General features: G+C 41.9%; 1 protein-coding gene across 1 annotated transcript in view; it reads right to left on the minus strand.

Annotated features, from left to right (window-relative positions):
- Nucleotides 1-3,224: 3,224 nt before the first annotated feature.
- Nucleotides 3,225-25,097, minus strand: part of LOC149468571 (phospholipase A2-like) — a 46,074-nt gene continuing 24,201 nt past the window's right edge. Inside the window, exon 4 of the mRNA XM_089669930.1 lies at nt 3,225-5,911. Within this exon, the coding sequence (XP_089526056.1) occupies nt 5,724-5,911 (188 nt within the window). The 3' untranslated portion in view covers nt 3,225-5,723. The remainder of the gene's footprint in view (nt 5,912-25,097) is intronic.

The following is a 25,097-nucleotide window of genomic DNA, read 5'->3' on the forward strand; positions in this document are numbered from 1 at the left end:
TAGGAAAATGATTTACCTTATTTGGACGTTTTCTTGCTTTATTGTCTTAGAACATAGAATCACACTGGATTTGATTTAGGGTTTTTTTTTTTTTTACACTAATCCACTAAAATTGATTCTTATATGACAAAGTGAAAACAAAAATCTCTGAATAATTCCTATTACTTGCAGAAGTCCAAAATGAGTGACTTATAATGCCCTGTAAATCTATATTTAGGAGATTTACATTCTGCTTTGAGCCTGTGTATATACTGCTACATAGTTACATAGTTATTCTGGCTGAAAAAATACAAAAGTCCATCCAGTTCAACCATAGAGAAAAAAAAAGTTATATTCCCATACCCACAGTTGATCCAAAGGAAGGCAAAAATAAACCCAGCAAGGCATGATCCAATTCGCACCTGCTGGGAAAAAAATTCCTTCCTGATCCCCCGAGAGGCAATCGGATATTCCCTGGATCAAATTTACCTATAAATGTTAGTATCCAGTTATATTCTGTGTATCTAAGAAATAATCCAGGCCTTTTTTTAAAGCAATCCACTGAGCTGGCCAGAACCAACTCTTGAGGGAGTCTATTCCACATTTTCACAGCTCTCACTGTGAAGAAACTTTTCCGTGTTTGGAGATTAAATTTATTTTCCTCCAGATGTAAAGAGTGCCCCCTTGTCCTCTGTGATGACCTCAGGGTGAATAGCTCTACACAGAGTTCAGTATACACCCTGTTCCAAATTATTATGCAAATTATATTTTTCTCATTTACCTAAATAATTGATGTAAATAACAGCATAATTCTCATGTTATCAACTATTAAGAGTACAATTGATATTTTATTGAACAAACCTCCTAATGATAACAGTATATTTTTTAAACATAAAAAACTTACAATGCACTGTTCCAAATTATTACGCACAGTAAGTTTCAAAACACTTTATAGGTTGTAAAGAACTGAAAATTGTCATTTGTTGTGTTTGCAGCATATTTACTGAAATCAAAAGCTATTTCAATCAAACTTTTAACAACATTTTAACTTTTTAAACATTTTAACAGGTCAGGTTACATTTTAACATAGGACCCCTTATTTGATAGCAGCTACACAAGTCTTGCATCCATTGAACTTGTGAGTTTTTGGAAGTTTCTGCTTGAATTTGTTTGCAAGATGTCAGAATAGCCTCCCAGAGCTACTGTTTGGATGTAAACTGCCTCCCACCCTCATAGATCTTTTGCTTGAGGATGCTCCAAAGGTTCTCAATAGGATTGAGGTCAGGGGAGGATGGTATTCTTTGCAGCATGAGATGGTACATTGTCATGCATGAAGATGATTTTATTACGGAAAGCATAGTTCTTCCTTCTGTACCAGGGAAGAAAGTGGACAGTCATAAACTCCACATACTTTGCAGAGGTCATCTTTACACCTTTGGGGACCCTAAAGGGGCCGACCAGCTCTGTTTCCATGATTCCGGCCCAAAACATGACTCCACCACCGCCTTGCTGATGCCGCAGCCTTGTTGGAACAGGGTGGCCGTCCACCAACCATCCACTACTCCATCCAGGGTTGCAAGGCACTCATCAGTGAACAGGACTGTTTGAAAATTAATCTTCATGTATTTTTCTACCCAATGCAGCTGTTTCTGCTTGTGAGCATTGGTTAGTGGTGGCCAAATAGAAGGTTTATGCACAGTTGCAAGACCCTGGAGGACTCTACACCTTGATGTCCATGGGACTCCAGAGGCACCAGCAGCTTCAAATATATGTTTGCTGCTATGTAATGGTATTTTAGCAGCTGCTCTCTTGATCCGATGCATGGATTTGGCAGAAATCTTCCTCAATGTGCCTTTATCTGCACAAACCCGTCTGTGCTCTAAATCAGCCGCAAATCTCTTAATAGTGCGATGGTCATGCTTAAGTTTTCGTGAAATATTTAATGTTTTCATACCTCATCCAAGGCATTGAACTATTTCACTCTTTCCGGCAGCAGAGAGATCCATTTTCTTCCCCATATTGCTTGAAAATGGTGCTCTGCTTAATAATGTGGAACACCCTCCTTTTAGTAGTTTTTCCTTAAATTGGGCTCGCCTGCCAATCGAATTATCACAGGTGTCCGAGATTGTTTTCAGTGATCAAAAGAGCCCTGAGATACAGTGCCATCCATGAGTTAAACTGAAAAACAAAATATTTAATCTTTGTGACACTTAAATAGAATTTGCATAATAATTTGGAACAGGGTATATGAACCACTGATGTATCCATACATGTTGATCATATCCCCCCTTAATCTCCTCTTCTCAAGAGAGAATAAATTCAGTTCCTCTAATCTTTCCTCATAGCTTATCTCCTCCATGCCTCGTATCAGTATAGTTGCCCTTTTCTGCACTTTCTCAAGTTCCCCAATGTTCTTTTTGTGAATTGATGCCCAAAACTAAACTGCAGAAACTGAATACTGTAGGTCTTGATCTGCTTTGCACATCTGGGCACTGCAATGTTAAACCATGCTTTTCAAAACTGCTCTAGCTCTGTCAGGTTGCTTTTACCCAGAATAACCCTATGATTAAACAACCATTTCAAAACCAGCCACACATTCTCTTTTGGACTGAGATCTGGGCTTTGGCTCGGCCATTCCAGGGAATTGGCATTTTTCTGCAGTCCTGGCTTTATAATTGGGGCTATGGTCTTGCTGGAAGAGCAATCTTTTCTCAAGGCTCTGGTTGTCCTCCAGAATTTCCACCAGCGCTAGGCTTATTATGATTTTATTCATGGACTACCAAGAGATAAAGGGGTGTTGCAAAATTGGTAATTTAGTGCAATTTATCTATAATGAGCACAATAAAACCAAATTTTTTTCTTCCATTTGGGAGACTATGTAGTGCAAAACTCATACAAATTGTTGCTTTTTGTTAAGGTACTAAAGTGTCATAAAGCATTTTTAATGCAAAACTTCAAAAACAAGCAAAAATAAAAGTTTTCAATGAAGAGCGAAAAAAAAAAAAGGGGCTGAAGAAGTTGAGAGGCTTTGGTTTGGTTTTTATGTTCCCTTGTTCTAAACCGCACTCATAGTATCAATTAAATGACTAATGCAGTGTATACTGCAGCCAAACCAGCACATTTATAATCTATTTAAAAATGGAATACATGTCTTTAGCATGTAACTTTACACATTGCAGAATTTGTGAACAAAGCATACAGTATTTACAACATACAAAGAAACCCACCAACATGAATAAAAACGGTGTGTTTAAACTTTTTATTGCTTCTTTAACTTTTATAGACTGAACAACTACAATGCTTTGATAAAAATTATTTTAATAATTAAAATATATCCTAACCGTAAACAAAAGCCAGTGATTTTATACGACCTGAAATCATTGTGCAGAAGCATGGATAGTGAGCCTTTGCAGAATAGCTATGGGGAGACTTACCAAGCTACCCATAAATGTCACCAGTAAAGGGAGCATGCAGAGAAACTAACATCACTAACAATCAATTGCCTCCTTTGAAACATATGACAGGCAATGGAAGCAAGGGTATGTGTGATTTTCAAGACTAAACTGTAAAAATATATTCTAAGAGGTAGAGATTTTTGGCAGAAGAGACATGCAAAGTTTCTTCCTCTTCCCTAGCAATTTCTTTTGTCACATCATTAGTGATGGCTCAATAGCTAAGAATCTTCACAGGACCTGGGGTTTTTTTAAGCAGAAATTTCAGGGGATGGGGAGGAGGTAGGTGTGTGCCATAAGCTGCAAGTATGGCAAAAGCTCACCCCCACCATCAAAGTTTACTTCCTCTTTAAAACATATATTCAGGCAATTGATCATGAGCAGGGGCGGACTGACTATTTGGAAACTCGGGCACCGCCTGAGGGCCTGGGGTCAGGGGGCCTCATGAGATGCCCCTGGAACCTTTTTTCATAGGCTTTTTTGAGTTTGGGCAAGGACACAGGGGCCCCATGAGTTGTCAGTCCGCCCCTGATCATGAGACAGTATCATATGCTCAAAATTGGTCATATCTTATCTCAGTTTGCAGAAAAAAAAAAAATTGATACACTCTTGAAAGTAAAGTGATTGTAAAAGCAGATTTTTTTTTTTTTTTTTGTAAACACTCGCACTCCTGAGGATTTACCGCCCTTCCTGACCAGACCATTTTTTGTGTTACTTCACTTCGTTACTTTAACTGACAATTGCATGGTCATGCAATGCTTCACCCAAATGAAATTTACATCCTTTTTTTTTCCCACGAATTGAGCTTTCTTTCAGTGGTATTTAATCACCTGTAAGTTATTTTATTTCTTTTGCTATAAGCAAAAAAATACCAATTTTAAGAAAAAAACTAAATTTTGGACTTTTTTCTATTAAACATGTCCAGAAAAAAAAATCAAATTTCGTCATAAATTTAGGCCAAAATGTATTCTGCGACGTCTTTTCTAAAAAAAAAAAAAATAAAAAAAAATCCCAATACCTGTAGATGAATTGGTTTAAGCGAAAGTTATAGCGTTTACAAATGGCTGTATAGATGCTGGGAATTTTTTTTTTTCTACTAGTAATAGTGGCGATCAGTGACTTTTAGAGGGACTGCGGTGGACATTCTGGCACTGGGGGGGAACTAACTTGGTGTCACTAACATCCCCAGTGACACCAATACAGTGATCAGTGCTAAAACAAACCACTGACACTATACTAATGGCACTGGGCAGGAAGGGGTTAATGTGAAGGGCGAACAAAGGGTTAACTATGTGTAGAGCGTATTTTACCAGGGGGTGGGGGGGTGTGCTTTACTGTGAGCACACTGATCAGGATGGCTCTGCTGTGCACTACCATCCTGAGCAGTATGCTTGAGCTAACAGGGAGGAAGACTGTTCGTAAACAACAGTCTTCCTGCCCGTCGGTGATTGTTGGTAATCACTGGGCGCTGGCGGGTAATTACCATCTAGAACCCGGTGCTTGACATTCGTGGCCGCAATTGGCGGTGCGGGTAGGGCGTGCATGCCTGCCCCCTACCTGGACATGCAAAATCATGTGTATATATACATGATTTTGCGTACCGGTGTCGCCCTGTAGCGTATATCTGCTATAGGGCAGTCCTTAGGCTGTTAAATAACATATAATACCTGCTCTGTGCAGTGGTTTTGCACAGAGCAGTCCCAATCCTCCTCTTTTTTCAGGTCCGCTAACCCCGCTTCTGGCCCCTCCCTCCTGCCAAATGCCCCCATAGCAAACTGATTGCTGTTGGGGCATCCAAGCAGGCTTGCTCTCGAGCTGCTACTGTGTGTCCATTCACACACAGATGCGGCTCGGCCCTGCCCCGCTCTCTACTCCTTGGCTCACTGGCTGCGATTGACAGTAGTGGGAGCCAATGGCTCGCACTGCTGTCTTAACCAATGAGGAGGGCGAGACCCGGGACAGCCAAGGCTCTTGTGCACATCATTGGATAGAGATGGGGCTCAGGTAAGTATTGGGGCTACTGGACACAGGGTTTTTTTTTTAATCTTCATTTATAGAATGCATGAAGGTAAAATCTTTGAACCTTTAACAACCATTTTAATAGAAGTTAATGTTGAAGGCATTTCACTGCTCATCCAAGTAGATTCTTTAGTTTAAATTGGGGTCAGGAACATACCCCATCAGTTATATCCACATACATGGATAACTCGGTTGCCTTCATCCAATCACTATGAAATATGTGAAGACAGATTTTACACATCAGACAGAAGTCACATTCCATGAAACAACTATTTAATCAACACGTGCTTGCTTTCTGCGACGTGGGTACCATTCTCTGTAATAGCAGGATGGAGTCTTTCTCCCACACAAGAAATTGGGGTATAAAATATACTTGTTGTTGTAAGGTGCTCTTCTCAAACACTCAGCTAACTGTTTGTCACAGTAGCACAGAAGTCTTTGGCAGTGGTCATGTGTATTACCTGAAAGAAAACATCTTTTTTAATTAAATTTCAGTTGTATCATACGTGGCATTTTAATCATTTACCTACTAATTATAAAGGAGGGAGATTAATGTTACACATTGAAAAAGCTGTGGCCATTGAAGCCAACCTGTTTCAGCATGGCTCATTTCTAGGGCCACTATTCTCAAGGTTTCTTCTGGGTTTGCTGGGGTTCCTTGAGCTGTGGCTCATTGACCTCCCATCCAATGGTGCTTGCCTAGTCCTGGAGATAATATGACTTGGCATTGACACCAGTGAATTTTAAGCTGTTTAAAAGGGTGCCATTCTGACAATGACGCCCAATAACTTTTAGAATTGGTTCCTGAAAACTTGAAAATTTATTTTAAGGTTTCCTCTGGGGTAAAAAGGTTGAGAGTGGCTTCTCTAGAGCTGGTGATGATGCAGCAAGATGAAAAATGTCTCATGACGCCCTATCTTTCCTTCAAATAATCTTATTGCGGACCAATAGAATGAAAAAAAATTTAAATTAAAGGACTAATAGTGCTAATTGTCAACCACCACTGAACCTGTGTACTTTTTCCACCAACTAATCTTGCACTTTTCCACTGACTGCTGCTGAACACAGGTGCTTATCCACAAACTGCCACTGTGCCTGTACCCCCTAACTTCTCCACTGTACCCTGACCACCACTGCAGTATAGCACTTTTCCTGACCACCATTGTGTTCACTTTTTCTCTGACCACCAATTTAGGGGGTGTAGTTCTCCAAAAATTGCCAATGTAGCAATGCGAATTTACATGGTACTGAGGCATGATGTATTGCAAACTTCTACTGCATGTACATTTAGAGCAATGTGATTTTTTAAATTAAGGTTTTTATGTCAATGGACAAGCATAACATTGACTAGTACAATACAAGGCTTTTCTATGTATATCTAACTTATGATTAGTAATAAAACTACAACTAGAAGGTTTTAGTTCTTAGCATTCCTCCATGATATTGAATATACATAAGTAGAGATTTTATTTTTGTCTAAGTAGAGACATCGATACTCTCGTATCCCGCCTCCTAAGCACTATTCAACATTGCCCCACCTACCAAACACCACGCCTCCGCTCACGTTTTGTAAATAACAAGAAAACAAATTATTACACAGGTTATAGCACTGTGTTGTAGAGCACTGCACAGTATGCACAGTGCTTTATAAAAAAAATGGCAATTACAAAAATTAATTCTATAAGGGAAAAAAAGAACTTTGCATACAACCGCACAGTACAGTCTACAATACTAAACACAGATTAGCCATTGCAAAAGGGCCTACATTCAGTTATAATAGAGACCATGATAGTGCCCTGCTATGTAGTGACTACAATATACTATAACCTAAAGCAATGTAAAACATGGCCAAAGCATAAGACCTCACTAATGCATTATCTGCCCTTTCACCTTCTATGGAACATGAATAGTTTTAGCACACTTGGAAACAGTGACTATCCTGTTTCTTACTAGAATGGCATTCTAATATAAATTACAAAGTCACGTTTAATAACTTATTAACAGTAGGATATTTGTTCTGTCACCTTATTTTCTCAATTATATTTAATTTCCCTTTACAGGACTTTACTTTTATCATGTTTAACTTTGCTGTTTCTGCCTAGCTCTGTAGTGGGATATATGGTCCTTTTAAGTTGGATTTCTGCCTTATGATTGCTTGCCAACCTTCTCCTGTCACTCATCCAGGGTATAAGCAGTGGGGAGTGGAGTGGCTGGGCTTTATGGTGGGCAACAGGGCAGCAGGTGGACCCTTCTTGTCTAGAGCCTGCACAGAAGACAAAATGAAAGTTTTCATTGATCAGGGCTGTGCACTTCCCTGGAGGGTTGGGCACTTAGACTTTTCATCATTGGAGAGGGGAGGTAAGCCATATCGCCCCTTAGCTGGGAAGTGTTCTGTATGAGGAGGTTTATACAATGTGCAATGTGTTGGCAATGGTTTTTCCAAGAGAGCTGAGCCATTTTAATCTTTTACAAGAGTATGTGCCACACTGAGAAGTAACAGATGTCTCTGCAGATGTTGGAAGCTACATTATTGGAAATGTACAGTAAAATGCTTATTTTGTTAAATATACAGTTCTAACTTGGCTTGTTGATCTCCTTCAGGGGGGAGTTCTCTTAATCAAGAACCTGTGTGCAGTGACAGGGAGAGGCCATCAAAGTGTGGATTGATGGTGGGGCTATAATCTGGTTAAGCCAGACTGGGCCTTGCCTTGAGTTCCAAAAAAGTTGATCTCTTCTCACTATTCCACCCTTAGAAAAGTGGGAACTGTGGGGGACACCATGCAAAAGAACATAGTGACACCACACTTATTGCCCCAAGCTGTGAATGCTCTGTAGCAAGGTGTTAATGACCCTAGTGTAATTTCCCTAGGCGTGTGTCACAGCTCTGCCCAATTACAAATTTTAGGCTTCCCACTGGTTATCTGGACTACAATTTTATAGGCCTTCTCTTATTAATTTGTTACTGAGTCCGGACATTTTTGGAATTTTATTATCCAATTAGAATGCTATTATTGGCCACTGAGGCACCATCACTAAAAATTTAAATTAGTAATTGACCTCAAGTCAGGCCCCATTAGCAAAGTAAAACTATTTAATTTATAATATGTGCAGCAGTCATTATGGAAGTAACCACTAGACGTTTTTCGTTACAAATCAAAATTCTGATGAAATTTTACATTATTTGGAAATCCAGATGTATCCGAATCTCTGAATCACAATAGTAATGAATTTCAACAAATCCAAAATTAATTACAACAAAATCAATGAATGAATTTGTATTAATTTGTTTCATTCATTTGTGACTTCAAAGGCTTTTGTAAATTCAATAATATGTGTCACACACTGTATTGTTATGATTGGCCAATGTCACAAAGCATCAAAGTCGAAAGCAAGTCGGCAAAATAACATAACGAATGAATACTAATCTTCAAAAATAACTTCTGAAAATATGAAGCAAGTCGGAACAATGAATATACGAAACAAATCTGAATATACAAAACAAATTCTGAAAACGAATAAATCTAGCATAATAAATATGATGAAACAAAATGATTGACTTAACTAATTAAATTTGAAATGAAAGATATTTTTTTGTGGCGTACATCCCTAGTAACTACATAAACTATAGTATTATAAACCTTGATAATAGTATGGAAAAAAAATAAATAAATATATATATATATATATATATATATATATATATATATATATATATTACAGTTGTGTTCAAAATAATAGCAGTGTGTTGAAAAAAGTGAATAAAGCTCAAAATCCTTCTAATAGCTTTTATTTCCATACACACAAATGCATTGGAAACACTACACATTCTATTCCAAATCAAAACATGAAGAAAAATATATCAAATTTGTGTTATTCCTCTAAAAAAAAATTGAAGAAAGGTGAATATTAGACAGTTCAAAAAAATAGCAGTGTTTGTATTCTTCTTTACAAACTCAAACATTCACTATATAAACTGAAAAATGTTTGAAGATTTCACTTTCCTTTGAATCAATTAATATTTAGTTGTATAACCACTGTTTCTGAGAACTGCTGTACATCTGTGTTGCATGGAGTCAACCAACTTCTGGCACCTGTGAACAGGTATTCCAGCCCAGGATGATTGGACTACATTCCACAGTTCTTCTCTATTTCTTGGTTTTGCCTCAGAAACTGCATTTTTGATGTCACCCTACAAGTTTTCTATTAGATTAAGATTCGGGGATCGGGCTGGCCACTCCATGACGTCAATCTTGTTGGTCTGGAACCAAGATGTTGCACGTTTACTGGTGTGTTTGGGGTCGTTGTCTTGTTGGAACACCCATTTCAAGGGCATTTCCTCTTCAGCATAAGGCAGCATGACCTCTTCAAGTATTCTGATGTATTCAAACTGATCCATGATCCCTCGTATGCAATAAATAGGCCCAACACCGTAGAATGAGAAACATCCCCATATCATGATGCTCACGCAACCATGCTTCACTGTCTTCACAGTGTACTGTGGCTTGAATTCAGTGTTTGGGGGTCGTCTGACAAACTGTCTCCGGCCACTAGACCCAAAAAGAACAATCTTACTTTCATCAGTCCACAAAATGTTGCGCCATTTCTCTTTAGGCCAGTCAATGTGCTCTTTGCAAATTGTAACCTCTTCAGCACATCTTTTTTCAACCGTGGGACTTTGCGGAGGCTTCTTGCAGATAGCTTGGCTTCACATAGGCGTCTTCTAATTGTAACAGTACTCACAGGTAACTTGAGACCTTCTTTGATCTTCCTGGAGCTGATTGTTGGCCGAGTCCTTGCCATTTTGGCTATTCTTCTATCCATTTGAATGGTAGTTTTTTGCTTTCTTCCACATCTTTCAGGTTTTGGTTGCCATTTTAAAGCATTTGCGATCATTTTAGCTGAGCAGCCTATCATTTTCTGAACTTCTTTATATGTTTTCCCCTCTCCAATCAACTTTTTAATCAAGGTACGCTGTTCTTCTGAACAATGTCTGGAACGACCCATTTTCCTCAAAATTTCAGAGAGAAATGCACTGTAACCAGCATGTACAACATTTGCTGCCTTTCCTCCTTAAATAAGGGCAATAATTGCCACCTGTTTTTCAAAGCATGAATGACCTCACTAATAGAACTCCACACTGCTATGATTTTGAACATTCCCCTTTCAATTAGTGATTCAATTACACAGATTCAGCAGTATGCATGTCATGACTGTTGAGTCTGTTGGATTTCTATTACTCTACTACACCTGCTAGTAAATTATTTGCCATGTAGAAATATCATTTCTACCAAAAACAGTGATTGATCAGGTTAGTGATGTCTGACTGCTATTATTTTGAACACAACTGTATGTGTATATGTATATATATATATATATATATATATATATAATTTTTTTTTTTTTTTTTAAGAAAAAAAACTACAGTGCAGCCCAAAAATAAAAAAACTGGTGGACATTCCACATGTCACTTGATGGAGTGATTATTGGAGATCTATAAAACTTCTTATAGTTTATGTAGTTACTACCATATTTAGCACAGAACATATTGTAATTTTTTTATTTACAGTTAGTGCAAGCAGCTTTGTGAAGGTGATATTTAGACACAGTTGTGTGTGACCTCTTAAAACTTTCAATGTGAAACTATTATCAAGAAGCACATAAACGAGGATTTTCTGGCTGACATGGTTAATGTCATGCAGCTAGTGCTGCTCTGAGGCAAGATTTTTGAAAATCAAATTTCCTGACTGCTCCGCCTGAGGCCCTGCACACCCCCTGCCTGATAGGGGCGTACCTCAATACATTTTTGACCCACCTCAGCTTGGATGTTCCCTGTTCTTCTTCTTGCAATCAGGACAGGTGGCATCTCCCCTCCTAGCTGGTCTAATGGCTGGCTGTCCATCCAGAGTCGCTCTCAAGTTTGGATTCAGTCCCTGTACTCCTTTGCTAACAGCAGTTTGCCCAGGGAGCCCCGCTGCTGGTCCTCCGGGTGGCATCAGGCTGTGGTAAAGTACTGCTGGCTATGGGGTGTTACACTTGTAGGGGTTCCTTGGTGGCTGCTGGTAGGGATAAAAATCCTTCCATGGCAGCTGCTGGGGATGATGGCGGTGGATAGAGCTGTGGACGTTGCTAAGGGGAGTTGTGCTGGTCTCCCCACTTCTTAACAGCACCACTCGGTCAGTGTGTGCAGGCCAATGGGACTGCTCAGCCAATCAGGAAAAGAAAGGCGGGCCAGGTTTAAGGGAGCCAAAATATAAAGATACTTCTGGCTGAAGCATCTGGCTTCTATGTGACTATGTGCTCCTGCACCCTGCCTGTGTCTGCTATTCCTTCTCTTTCCTCCAGGTATGCATTGAACCTGCAAGGCTGTGGTTCTGTGGTTCTATTTGCTGTATTGATCTGCCTCATGCTTAGTTTTTTTTTTTTTTACAGCAGTGATAACATGCCTGTGCCTATCTAAAGTGTTTTCAGAGAAGGTAAAGGAGATGTCGCCAGATGCGCATATTCTTTTTGTTGTTTTTTAAGTCAATTACTAATTTTGTCTTATGTCTGTGTTTCCCCAGCTCTTCGGTCTTGGTCATGATCCTTCTTAATGATCAGAAAGAAGAAGCTCTGAAAGGAGTAGGAGACAGTCATCTGCAAGGGAGGACGACATTCCCGTTCAGCCTCTAGGGGTCAATGCTCCCCATCACGATACGCCAGAGATTCGCATCATGACCAAACCAGGCCAGGAGGATGCTGGGCATGCCCTAGAAGAGCTATGCTGGGCAAGATGGCTTGTGAGAGTTGCTACGAAGAAGCAACCAAACACCAAGAACCTGATAAGGCAGAGATGGTATTGCTAATGAAGCAGGCATTTGAGAAGACGCTAAAGGTGTTTGCATCGCAGTCGTAGCCTTCAGCCACCACAGTTCTGTCCACCTCACGTTCCTCGTCTCTGCAGATGCTGCCAGCTAGTCAGGTGATTACAGAGGCCCAGGAACCTTTGGCCTCTGACGCTGTTTCCTCGGAGGAGGATGAGGGTCGTTTTTGATTTTGCCTTGGTCCAGCCTTTTTGTGAAAGAGATTAGGCAGGCTCTACTTTGGAAAGATGCTGGGGAAGAACGGCAAAAGAAGCAGAGGAAGTTTTTCACGAACATGAAAAAGGAGGGGGTGAATTTCCCATTCATGGAAGAAATTCAGGACATAATTACTGATGAGTTTAACCAAGCGAAAAGGAGAATAACTTTTAAGAATAGTTTCGCAAAGCTATACCCCTTCAAGTCTGAGCGTATTAAGAGTTTGGAGGAGCCTCCAGTGGTGGATGCAGCACTTATGCGCCTCGCTAGACACGTAACCCTTCCACTAAATGATGCTCAGTGACACTCAGGAACATGTTGGATAGAAGAGTGGATGTGGATCTTAAAAATATTTACACACTTGCTGGTGGGGCGTGTAGACCTTCTATGGCTTTGGCAGCTATTTCGAAGGAAAAGGAGTCCTGGGTTCAGAAGTGGCAGTGGGAAGTGACCTGAGCAATGCTAAGGTCTTGGCCTACTTTGCCAAAGTGAATGGTTTCTTTTGTGGCGGAGGCATCCATTGACTTAATTAAGATGTTGGCCAGGATCATGCTTAATGCAGTAACAGCCAGAAGAGCTCTATAGCTGAGGCCCTGGGTGGCGAACCCAGCCTCCAAACAAGGATGGTGTAAGTTACCTGTCAGGGCCTGGACTTGAATCTGGGACTTCTACTGTGTCAGGCAGTAACTCTTCTCACTGAGCTACCTGGGATGCTGGACAACACTCTGCCTGATCCATTGGATAATCCTGCCTTGTGCCTTGTTTTCTCTTGAACCTTGAACTCCTTGCTCCTCCCATGAACTTCCTATAAAAGCCATGTCCATGCACGTCCTCCTTGCCAGATTATTGTGCCTTCCAGCCAATATCCCGCTCATCCTTACTACTGACGTCTATATCGTTTGTGACCGACTTTTGGCTTGTGACTGACTCCGCTTTTGTCTTATCCCTAAACTGTTTGATCCGCTCTTGGTTTCCAGCTTGCCCTTTCCCTGGTGGGGTGATCCTGAGACTGCGACTTGGTATTCACACGCAGCCAAATCCATCTCCACCATTAGGAGCTCTGGTGAAGACCGGTGGATACTTAAACCCCGCACCTCAGGTGAGCCTGCGTCATTCCCAGGGTGACCCACTAGTGGACCAATCCTGCTGGTTTCAGGTAAGCCTTACAACTGCTGTAGCAATTGGTCTCTGAACCTGACCTCACACCGTGACAGAATAATCTGGCCCAAACATGGAGGCCGCTATAGCAAATGCCATGGCTCCTGTCAGGCAGCAAATTTCAGAGCTGCAAGAGTTTGGTGTTACCTACCAAAAGAAATTTTCCGAACTGCAAAATGTAGTAGAGGGGCAACAGGAAGAGATCCATGCTCTGCAGAGACGATTGCTGGATTTAAGTTCACGCGATGTTGCTAATACACGCATGCCTCTGCCACTCAAGTTTAATGAAGACCACCGCCACTACAGGGGTTTCCTTAACCAATGCCGCATTTATTTTCAGATGCAACTTGCTGCATTTAATTCTGAGAGACAGAAGGTATTATTTGTTATAATCCACCTGACTGAGGAATCTCTAGCTTGGGCCTCTCCTTATATAGAGCAAGACAACGCAATGTTAAACAGCTTTGAGACTTTTGTGACTGCAATGAATCAGGTCTTTGATGATCCCAACCGCTGAAGCAAAGCTGCATAGTTTGCAGCAGGGTAGACTCCCTGTTGCGGAGTATACAACTGAATTTCGACGATGGATCTCAGATACCACCTGGAACCCAGCAGCGCAAAAGAGTCAGTTCCGGCAAGGGCTCTCTGAACAGGTGAAGGATGAGCTCGCCAGAGTAGAGACTCCTAACGATCTTGAGGAGTTCATCCAATTATGCATTTGGATTGACCAGAGACTTACAGAAAGGAGAAAGGAGAGATTGGGAATGTTTGGAAGTAATGGTGGCATGCGTTTCTCTGCTAATCAGTTCAGTCAGAAGGATTTAAACATTTCTTCAGATTCTAGCACATCTGAACCTATGCAGGTAGATGCTATTAAAAGATCCATTTCTACTCAAGAGAAAGAGAGAAGACGTTTAGAGAACTTATGTTTATATTGTGGGAACTCTAGGCATTACGCAGTTAATTGTCCCAATAAGGTCAAAAGAACAATTGCTGCGACTGATGTTATCCTGCCTGAACACATAAACTCCATTACCCAGTCTATCTCCCCATTGATCCATGAAGAAAATAAAGTTGGTCCTAAACATTTTCTCATTTTGTTGTCCCTATCAAACTTTTTACTGAGGGCTATAAAATTCCTTGTTCTGCTATGCTGGACTCTGGGGCTGGGGGAAACTTTATGGGCATAGAGTTTGCCCACAATAATAATATTCTCAGAAGAAACAAATCCGCCCCTATTGATATGGAGATGGTTGATGGTTCACCTTTATCATCAGGACCAGTTACTCATGAAACTGTTCCTCTAGTACTCCAATTTCAGGCCGACCATTTTGAGACCATCAGCTTTCAGCTGATTACATCACCTAAATTTCCTGTCATCCTGAGCATCCCTTGGTTTTCTACTCATAATCCCTCCAACTGGGGAGCACGGACTATAAATTTGACATCCCCCCATTGCGAGGAACATTGTAGTAAACCATGTGGTACAAGTTCTCTACCAATCAGGGAATCACAGGCTGATATGGTAACTACACAGTTATATGACAACCTGCCTCCACAATACCATGAGTTCCGAGACATCTGTGATAAAAAGAATGCGGATCAATTACCTCCTCATCGTCCATACGATTGTCCCATTGAACTGCTCCCAGGAGCAGAAATACCATTCAGCCGCATTTTCAATTTATCAGAACCTCAATTAAAGGTGCTAAGGGAGTGGCTTGATGAGATTTTGGAGAAGGGTTTTATCAGACCCTCAACATCTCCTGCAGGGGCAGCCCTGTTCTTTGTTGAGAAAAAGGACTCCACTTTGCGTCCATGCATTGATTTTAGGGGCTTGAATAAAATCACTGTTAAAAACCGTTACCCACTCCCTTTAATCGCAGAAATGTTGGAAAGACTCCGCTCTGCCAAAGTCTTCTCAAAACTTGACTTTCGGGGGGCATATAACCTGGTATGCATGCGTCAAGGAGACGAATGGAAAACTGCTTTTAGAACCAGATATGGACACTTCGAGTCCCTAGTTATGCCTTTTGGCCTATGCAATGCTTCCGCGACTTTTCAGCACTTCATCAATGATGTTTTTCGAGATCTGTTGGACCAGTTTGTTATTGCTTATCTGGACGATATTCTCATCTTTTCGGACAACCTGGAGGAGCATCGCAATCATGTCTGCACTGTATTCAAAAGGTTAAGGATGAACCAACTTTACATCAAACTGGAGAAGTGTGAGTTTGAACAAACCAGGATCCAGTTCTTGGGATATATAGTTTCTTCAGAAGGAGTGAGCATGGATCCCGAAAAGATCAAGGCAGTGGTGGATTGGACTGCCCCTGGAAACGTTAAGGAAATACGATTTATTGGATTTAAAACAGAGTCTAATAGTAGTGCAGTGCTACAAATACATGTGCATAAAGCATAATAATAAAAACATAGGTGTTAGATGGGAAAATTAATACCAATATAATACCCCTTGCAGAACCTCATGCATAACAGGGGGTCTCTCCTAGTGACACATACAGCCCCAAATGAGTGAGTCCCAAGTAGGTAAGTGTCCTATAGGTGAAACAGCATAACACACTCAGAAAACTCTTCATGCAGGTGCTCCAAACTCTGTTTGAATCCACAGTGACAGGGGTGCCCCCTCAACTTCTTGCCCAGGCCCCTCAGGACCATTGAGCTAGATATGCCTCTTTGAGATCCTCCAAGAGGATGGAATCCTTCTTAGCTGGGGTAATGCAACTCTCTCCTCCTCTGGTGGGTAAGTATCCAGACGCTGTCTCCTAATACTGGGACGAGTATCACTCCATATACATCCCCAGTGAAGCAAAGAGATCCAACACAGTGTAAAATCATTTATTGCAACCTCCAAAGTAAAAAATGCTTACTCACATTGCATCAGATAACAATCAGCGTTTTCACCACACTATGGGTGTACTGCATGTGTGGGCAATGCTGGGGTGCACCAAGATGGCGCCCACGCCGGATATGATGTCACTACGTAAACTCTTTCTGCCCCTCCTACTGGCGTATCTACGCGTTACGTCACGATTGGAACACGTGACTTCCTCAGGATATACGCCTACCAAAGGACAGAGCTCTATTTAACTCTCCTCCTGGCCAATAACATGTCTGGGGGTGGTAACTAAGCGGCCATACTATTGTAGTTCATATAGGCTCCATAACTTAGGGACATCTCTTGTATAGAAATAAGATACAGGGATAGCATGCGTATCCCTCTATTAGTGTGAATCCTTTTACACTATGTTGGATCTCTTTGCTTCACTGGGGATGTATATGGAGTGATACTCGTCCCAGTATTAGGAGACAGCGTCTGGATACTTACCCACCAGAGGAGGAGAGAGTTGCATTACCCCAGCTAAGAAGGATTCCATCCTCTTGGAGGATCTCAAAGAGGCATATCTAGCTCAATGGTCCTGAGGGGCCTGGGCAAGAAGTTGAGGGGGCACCCCTGTCACTGTGGATTCACACAGAGTTTAGAGCACCTGCATGAAGAGTTTTCTGAGTGTGTTATGCTGTTTCACCTATAGGACACTTACCTACTTGGGACTCACTCATTTGGGGCTGTATGTGTCACTAGGAGAGACCCCCTCTTATGCATGAGGTTCTGCAAGGGGTATTATATTGGCATTGATTTTCCCATCGAACACCTATGTTTTTATTATTATGCTTTATGCACATGTATTTGTAGCGCTGCACTACTATTAGACTCTGTTTTTTATCGTGTTTGGTGCCTAGGTTGTGGCACTTGAGTGCTGACTGCTTAGCGTGTAATTGGCTAATAGCGCAGGAGTTATTACACTTATTATCGATTTATTGGATTTGCCAACTTTTATAGGAAATTCATAAGAAACTTCTCTAAAGTAATAGCACCAATTACACAACTGACAAAGAAAGGAGTGCCCTTTGCATGGTCAACTGAGGCGCAAACTGCTTTTAGTAAGCTAAAGACCCTTTTCACTTCTGCACCAATAATGGTACATCCAGATCCTGAGCTACCTTTTATTGTGGAAGTGGATGCCTCAGACTCTGCCGTGGGAGCTATCATTTCTCAGCGACGAGTAGAAAAAATGCAGCTTCATCCCTGTGCATTTTTTTTTCGTTTGATGTTACCAGCTGAAAAGAATTATGACATTGGGAATAAGGAGTTGCTGGCAATTAAGGAAGCTTTTTCCAAATGGAGGCATCTGTTGGAAGGGGCTAAGCATCCTGTGACTGTCTTCACGGATCATAAGAATCTAGAATTCATCCATTCTGCCAAGAGATTGTCTTCTAGACAAGCACGTTGGTCACTGTTCTTTTCCAGGTTCAATTTTATTATCTCATATCGACCTGGGTCAAGAAACGGTAAGGCTGATGCCTTATCATGGATGTCGTCTGGGCCTCTCCAGGAGAACAACTCTGACTGCACAATCTTGCCTCAATACCTCAAAAGAACTTTCTAGGGGCCACAAGTCCTAAGGCATTCTTGAATCTTCTTAAAGAGGGGTATGAGAATGACCCACTTCTCAATCATCCACCTAAGGACATTAACCTGACTTATAAGAATGGCTTTTGGATTCAAGGACATCGACTTTAGGTACCTGAATCTGTTCGGGTGGAAGCTCTCAAGTTGGTTCATGATTCCAAACTTGCTGGGCATTTTGGAGTTTCTAAGACTAAAGAACTGTTATCTCGTTCCTTTTGGTGGCCAGGGTACAAGAAAGATGTCAAACATTATGTGGTCTCATGCTTGACCTGTGCACGCAATAAAATTCCCCGAGCCTCTCCTTTGGGGTTGCTTCAGCCACTTCCTGTTCCATCAAGACCATGGGGGGTTTATTTCTATGGATTTTGTGGTAGATTTACCTCCCTCAAAAGGAATGACCACCATTTTGGTAGTTGTTGATCGTCTCACAAAAATGGTCCATTTTGTTCCAGTTAAGGGGGTGCCCACTGCTGAACAGACTGCAGAACTGATGGTTCGAGAAGTCTTTAAACTGCATGGAATCCCTGATGATGTGGTATCTGCCAGAGGTGTGCAGTTTACTTCAAAATTCTGGAAGAGCTTTTGCTCAGCCTTAGGTGTTACAATCAATCTGTCTTTTCATCCACAGTCTAATGGTCAGACTGAGAGAACTAATCAAACAATGGAACAGTATCTTCGATGCTTTTTCACTTATCTTCAGGATGACTGGGTGGACTGTCTTCCCACTGCAGTTTGCATACAACAATTCTAAACATAGTTCCACTTCTCAAAGTCCCTTTTACTTAAACACCAGTTATCATCCAGTTTTTATTCCTGATCTCCCTATCACAACTCCAATTCCTGCTGTTACCAACAGAATAACTACATTGCGGGAGATTCAAGAGAAATTGATTGAGACTTTGAGGGAAGCTCAGGAATATTACAAAAAGGCTACAGTTCATGTGGGTGACAAAGTTTGGTTATCAACAAAGAATTTTAAGGTACATCTGCTAAGTTGGGTCAGAAGTTTGTGGGTCCTTTTCACATTTCTGCCCAAATCGACCCAGTCACCTTTTGCTTACAACTTCCGGACAGTATGAAAATTCACCCTGTTTTTCACATATCACTACTCAAACAGTTTCAGGAAAATCCTTTCCCTGGAAGAATTCTTCCACCTCCTCCACCTGTTGAGGTAGAGGGTGAAGAAGAATTTGTGGTAGAGAAAATTCTTGATTCCAGGATCGTTTGGAACAAATTACGATATCTGGTTCAATGGGAAGGATATGGGCCAGAATAAAATTCTTGGAAGCCTGAGGAGAATGTTCACGCCTCTAGATTGACAAGAGAGCTCCACCAGAGTTTTTCTCACAAACCTGGCCTTAAAACATCCAGAGGACATCCTGGGAGGAGGGGAGTACTGTCAGGGCCTGGACTTGAACCTGGGACTTCTACTGTGTCGGGCAGTAACTCTTCTCACTGAGCTACCTGAGATGCTGGACAACACTCTGCCTGATCCATTGGATAATCCTGCCTTGTGCCTTGTTTTCTCTTGAACCTTGAACTCCTTGCTCCTCCCATGAACTTCCTATAAAAGCCATGTCTATGCACTTCCTCCTTGCCAGATTATTGTGCCTTCCAGCCAATATCCCGCTCATCCTTACTACTGACGTCTATATCGTTTGTGACCGACTTTTGGCTTGTGACTGACTCCGCTTTTGTCTTATCCCTAAACTGTTTGATCTGCTCTTGGTTTCCAGCTTGCCCTTTCCCTGGCGGGGTGATCCTGAGACTGAGACCTGGTATTCACACGCAGCCAAATCCATCTCCACCATTAGGAGCTCTGGTGAAGACTGGTGGATACTTAAACCCCACACCTCAGGTGAGCCTGCGTCATTCCTAGAGTGACCCGCTGGTGGACCAATCCTGCTGGTTTCAGGTAAGCCTTACAACTGCTGTAGCAATTGGTCTCTGAAACTGACCTCACACCGTAACAATACCATTTGAAGGGCAGTCCCTGTTTGGAAATAAATTAGACATTGCCATCGCAAAAGCCACAGGGGGTAGTCAGGGTTTATTCCCCAGGATCAGAGGCTGCTTCGCGGAAGAGGTGCAGCATACAAAAATTCACCAAGGACCAGAGATAGAGATGCTAAGTCTTACAGGCCAGGGGGAGAATTTCGTCGTCAATGGTCTAACACGGCGGCAAACCGTAAGTTGAGGAGACTAACTTCGTCTCTGGGACAGGAGTCCCATAAGCCTTTTTGACTATCTGCCGGCTAACACTTGTTGCGTGGGAGCCAGATTATTCAAGTTCCCTCAAGTGTGGGTACAAGAGGTAAAGGAGCCTTGGGTAATTTTCACCATCCAGTTCGGAAGTTCCTGAGGCATCCCTGCAGAATCTTTGTCTCAACAAAATTACCTTTGTCAAGAGAAAAGCAGGATGTTTTAGGGAAATACATAGAAACCCTCCTCAACCAGGACATGATAGTTGCCATACCCCAGCAAGAACGTTTTTCTGGAATCTACTCGTTTCTATTTCTAGTGCAGAAAAAGTCGGGAACGTGGAGACCGGTGCAAGACCTCAGGAGGCTCAACATGTATATCAAGAAAGACAGATTCAAAATGGAATCTCTCCAGACAATTCTGAAAATCATTCAGCCAGGGGATTGGTTTCTATCTGTGGACCTCAAGAATGCATATTTCCATGTACGGTAGCCCCAGACATTTCTACGGTTTGCGGTAGGGCAGCTCCACTTCTAGTATGTATGTCTACCCTTTGGGCTGACCACATCACCCTGAGTATTCACGAAGATTCTTCTGGCCCTAGTAGCATAGCTGAGGTCGCAGGGAGTGCGAATATATCACTACTTGGATGACATCTCCCTGTCTTCATTCTGGAATCTAGACAGAGAGACGCTTCTGTCACACTGGAAGTTAACCATGGAGACACTAGAGAACTTCAGATGGTTAATCAACCAGGAGTAGTCACCTTGTGCCAACCCAGAACTTGGTATACCTAGGCACAGAAGTGAACACTCGGGCAGCATCAGTGGCGTTACCGGAGGAAACTATTTCAGGCATCCTGGACACGCTGTCAATAGCCCAGAAGAGGCTCTATCTTCCTTCAATAGAATGTATGCGGCTGTTAGGAAGGTCATACTTGGCTATTCCGATAGACAAATTAGCGCAATGGACTTTACGTCCCCTTCAGGTGGGGCTCTTAGAGCAATGGAGATTGGAGGATCTTGGGCAGAAGATACAAATCACTTCCCAGATGAGAATGAGCCCGGAATGGTGGTCGAGACGGCAGACTCTCCTACAATGCCATTCGTTACTTGCGATACAGTAGCATGTGTTCCAATGGGATGCCAGCGAAGCGGGCTGGGGAACTCTGTGTGGAGTTCACTGGGCCCAGGGCCAGTGGTCATTCCAGGCTGTCAATATGGTTTCCAACATTCTAGAATTGAGGGCAGCATTCCAAGCACTCCTGGCTTTCAAAAGACTCATTCAGGGTGCACCTGTTCTGATGGAGTTGGACAATACAACGGCAGTAGCCTACATACTGAGACGGGGGCACCTACAGCATACCCCTCCTGAGGGAGGTTACTCCAGTTATGGAATGGGCCCAAGCCAACTTACAACTGCTAACAGCAATGAGAACCCAGGTGGATTATCTATCTAGAACGAGTTTGGACAACGACGAGTGGGTCCTTTCACCCCAAGTTTTTTGGAGTCTAGTGGTATGGGCATTTCTTCCTGAGATAGACCCGTTTGCCTCACCAGGGAATACCAAACAACCATGTTTTTTCTACAGGATCAGTCGCCCACAAGCTATAGTGGTGGATGCATTGACAATGGCATGGAATTTCAAGACTTCCCTCCAATTCTGGTGATTCTCAGCTTGCTGCGCAGAATACACCAGGAGAGGGTTACTGTTCTATCATTAATACCAGATTAGCCAAAGAGTCCCTGGTACCTGATACTCCACTCATTGAACATCAGAGAACCATACTCTCTTCCAGTGGCACCATGCACACACCCTCATACAGGGACCCATTCGGCACCCCGCTCCACAGAAACTCAGGCTGATGGCCTGGGTCTTGAAAGGCAAAGGCTGATCAATCTAGGATGCTCGACAAGGTCATAGATACCTTGATGAGAGCCAGAAAGGACAGCAACAACACAGCCTATAGCAGGATATGGAGCAAGTTCATGAAATTTGCAAACAGGCTTGGCTTTGGAACTGATACCCCGAGAGTCTGCCACTTATTGGAATTCCTCCAGGCAGGGTTGGAGGAATGGCATCTTACTCTGAAAAAAGCATTTCTCGTGGCAATAACATCAGCCAGAAGAGTCTTAGAACTAGCAGCCTTAGGGTTTAAAGAACCCTTTCTTTAGTTCTTTCTGGATAGGGTCGTGCTTAGACCAATTCTAAGATTCGTACCCAAAGTTGACTCCAGGTTTCACATAACGCAAGATATTACACTCCTGATGCTCCTTTCAGAACATTCCCAGGACCCAAGTCCATTGGATGTTGGTCATTCATTGAGAGACTATGTGGACGCTACTTCTGAGTTCAGGAAGTCAGATCATCTTTTTATCATCCCTAACAGTGCACAGAAAGGCTCGAGAGCAAGTAATCACTACATGGCTGGTCAAGACCATCTCTGTAGCTTACAGAACAAGAGGGTTGCCTGTGCCTGAGGTAGTCACAGCGCATTCCACTAGAGGGGTTTCAACATCATGGGCTGCAGTGAGCCAAATTTCCCAGGAAACAATCTGCAAAGCGGCTACATGGTCTTCTGTTCATACCTTCATGACTCATTATTGTATAGAACCTGCTGCTTTGATTACTGCTGATTTTGGCAGGGGTGTCTTGGCCTCTGCTTCCAGTTGAAATTAAATTGGTTTTGTATTACCATCCCGTGTGTGGCCAGTTTAATCCCAGTTGTGCTGACATGGAGCCATTAGGAAAATGGAAAATTTAATTCAAATACCGCAATTTTCCTTTTCTGACAAGCTCCATGGCAGCACAAATCCCACCCAGTTTTGTAGTACGAGTTACGGAATGCCTAGGCTGAGGTGGGTCAAAAATTTGAGTTACGTCCTGATCAGGCAGGGCCTCATCCAGCTGTGCTGCCATGGAGCTCTTCAGGAAAAGAAAATTACGGTAAGTATTTCAATTAAATTTTTCGGTACATTTTACGTGAACCAGGTCAAATATATTTCTAGAAATACCAAAACCTTATTTAAATAACCCCTGAAAACAAGTGCCACATAAACTGTCAAGCCACTTCCTCCCTATATATAACCATGTTAGACTATTTAGAGATCTCTAGTGTTTAAATGATAAAAATATAAAGAACTTGGATGTCCGGTTAAGGCCACTAAATGCATGTTTTGCAGGAAAAATGAACTGTAATTGCTGCATGTATTCTGTGTGTGGTCAGAAAATACCACTTTCATATGACCGTACAGAAATATTTTCCATAAGCAGCCCACACATAACATGCTCTGCTTTAGACAAAATTACAAAGATTACATATGCCCACTGTATTATTCAGTTTAAAATGAACCCAATGACTTAGGTGTACTTCCCCACTACTCCTAACTCTTCTTAGGCCTGCTCCTTATTTAGACTTCTTTCACCAAGATAGAGGAGTTATTTGACCTATTTTATTTTATCGCACGCTAATTGTTTCCTAGAACTGTTCAGTTCACAAACATAAATATGACCTAAATGTGAAATTGCTATTTCTGGGGGTGGGAAAAAATACCCTCTTTACAGTGGTGGTTAGAGACCTTACTTATAGACAACTAAAAAGACATTTTGTGCAATGCTGCTGGATCTTCAAAGTGGTATTGACTCTAAAACTCTGCAGACACCATCAAATGGGAAGTCAACCAGCCATAGGTCAAGCAACTTCCAGCAACCTGCATGAATTCCTGGGTTCCATAGAACCCTGTTTGGGAATGAGTGGTATAAAGCATAATAGCTGGAAAATATGAGACAGGTGACACTAAGCACTTTGATTCATAAAAGTGTATTGAACCTACAACCACAATTCCCAAAAAGTTGAAACACTGCGTAAAATCCACATAAAAACAGAATGCAATGATTTGCAAATCTCAAATTCATATTTTTTCCACAATAGAAAATATAAAATATATCAAATGTTTAACTGCTTCCTGACCACCCTATAGCAAATATACCGCTACAGGGCGTCACGGGTGTGCAAAATCACGTGTATATATACGAGATTGTGCATTTCCAGGTAGGGGGCGTGCACGTGCCCTACCCGCGCCGTGGCTGTCAATCACTGGGTCCCAGCCAGTGATTACTCGCCAGCGCCCGGTGATTGCCGAGCATCTCCGATGAGGAGGAGAACTGTATGTAAACAATACAGTTCTCCCTGTCAGCTCATGCACACTGCTTTGGATATCTGTGCACAGCACTGCCATGCAAAGCAGTGTGACTACAGTGCAGCACAGGCACAAGTAAAACAGCACACAGTAAACCCTTTAATTGCCCCTCATGTTAACCCCTTCCTGCCCAGTGCCCTTAGTACAGTGTCAGTGCTTTTTTTTAGCACTAATCACTGTATTAGTGTTACTGGGGATGTTAGTGATATCAAGTCAGTTCCCCCCAGTGTCAGAATGCCCGCCGCAGTCCCACTATAAGTCGCTGATCGCCGCTGTTGCTAGTAAAAATTAAAAAAAAAAATTCCAGTATCTAAACCGCCATTTGTAAATGCTAAAACTTTCACGTAAACCATTTAATTTACACATATTGGGATTTTTGTTAGCAAAGACGTATAGCAGAATATATATATATGGCCTAAATTTATGATGAAATTAGATTTTTTAAATTTTTTTAATGGGCATGTTTAATAGCAAAAAGTCAAAAATACAGTTTTTTTCCCTCAAAATTGTTGGTCTTTTTCTTTATAGCGCAAAAAAATAAAA

The sequence above is a fragment of the Staurois parvus genome, unplaced genomic scaffold, assembly GCF_062004578.1.
Source record: "Staurois parvus isolate SC_StPar_1 unplaced genomic scaffold, SC_StPar_1.0 ptg000084l, whole genome shotgun sequence".
Taxonomy (NCBI): domain Eukaryota; kingdom Metazoa; phylum Chordata; class Amphibia; order Anura; family Ranidae; genus Staurois; species Staurois parvus.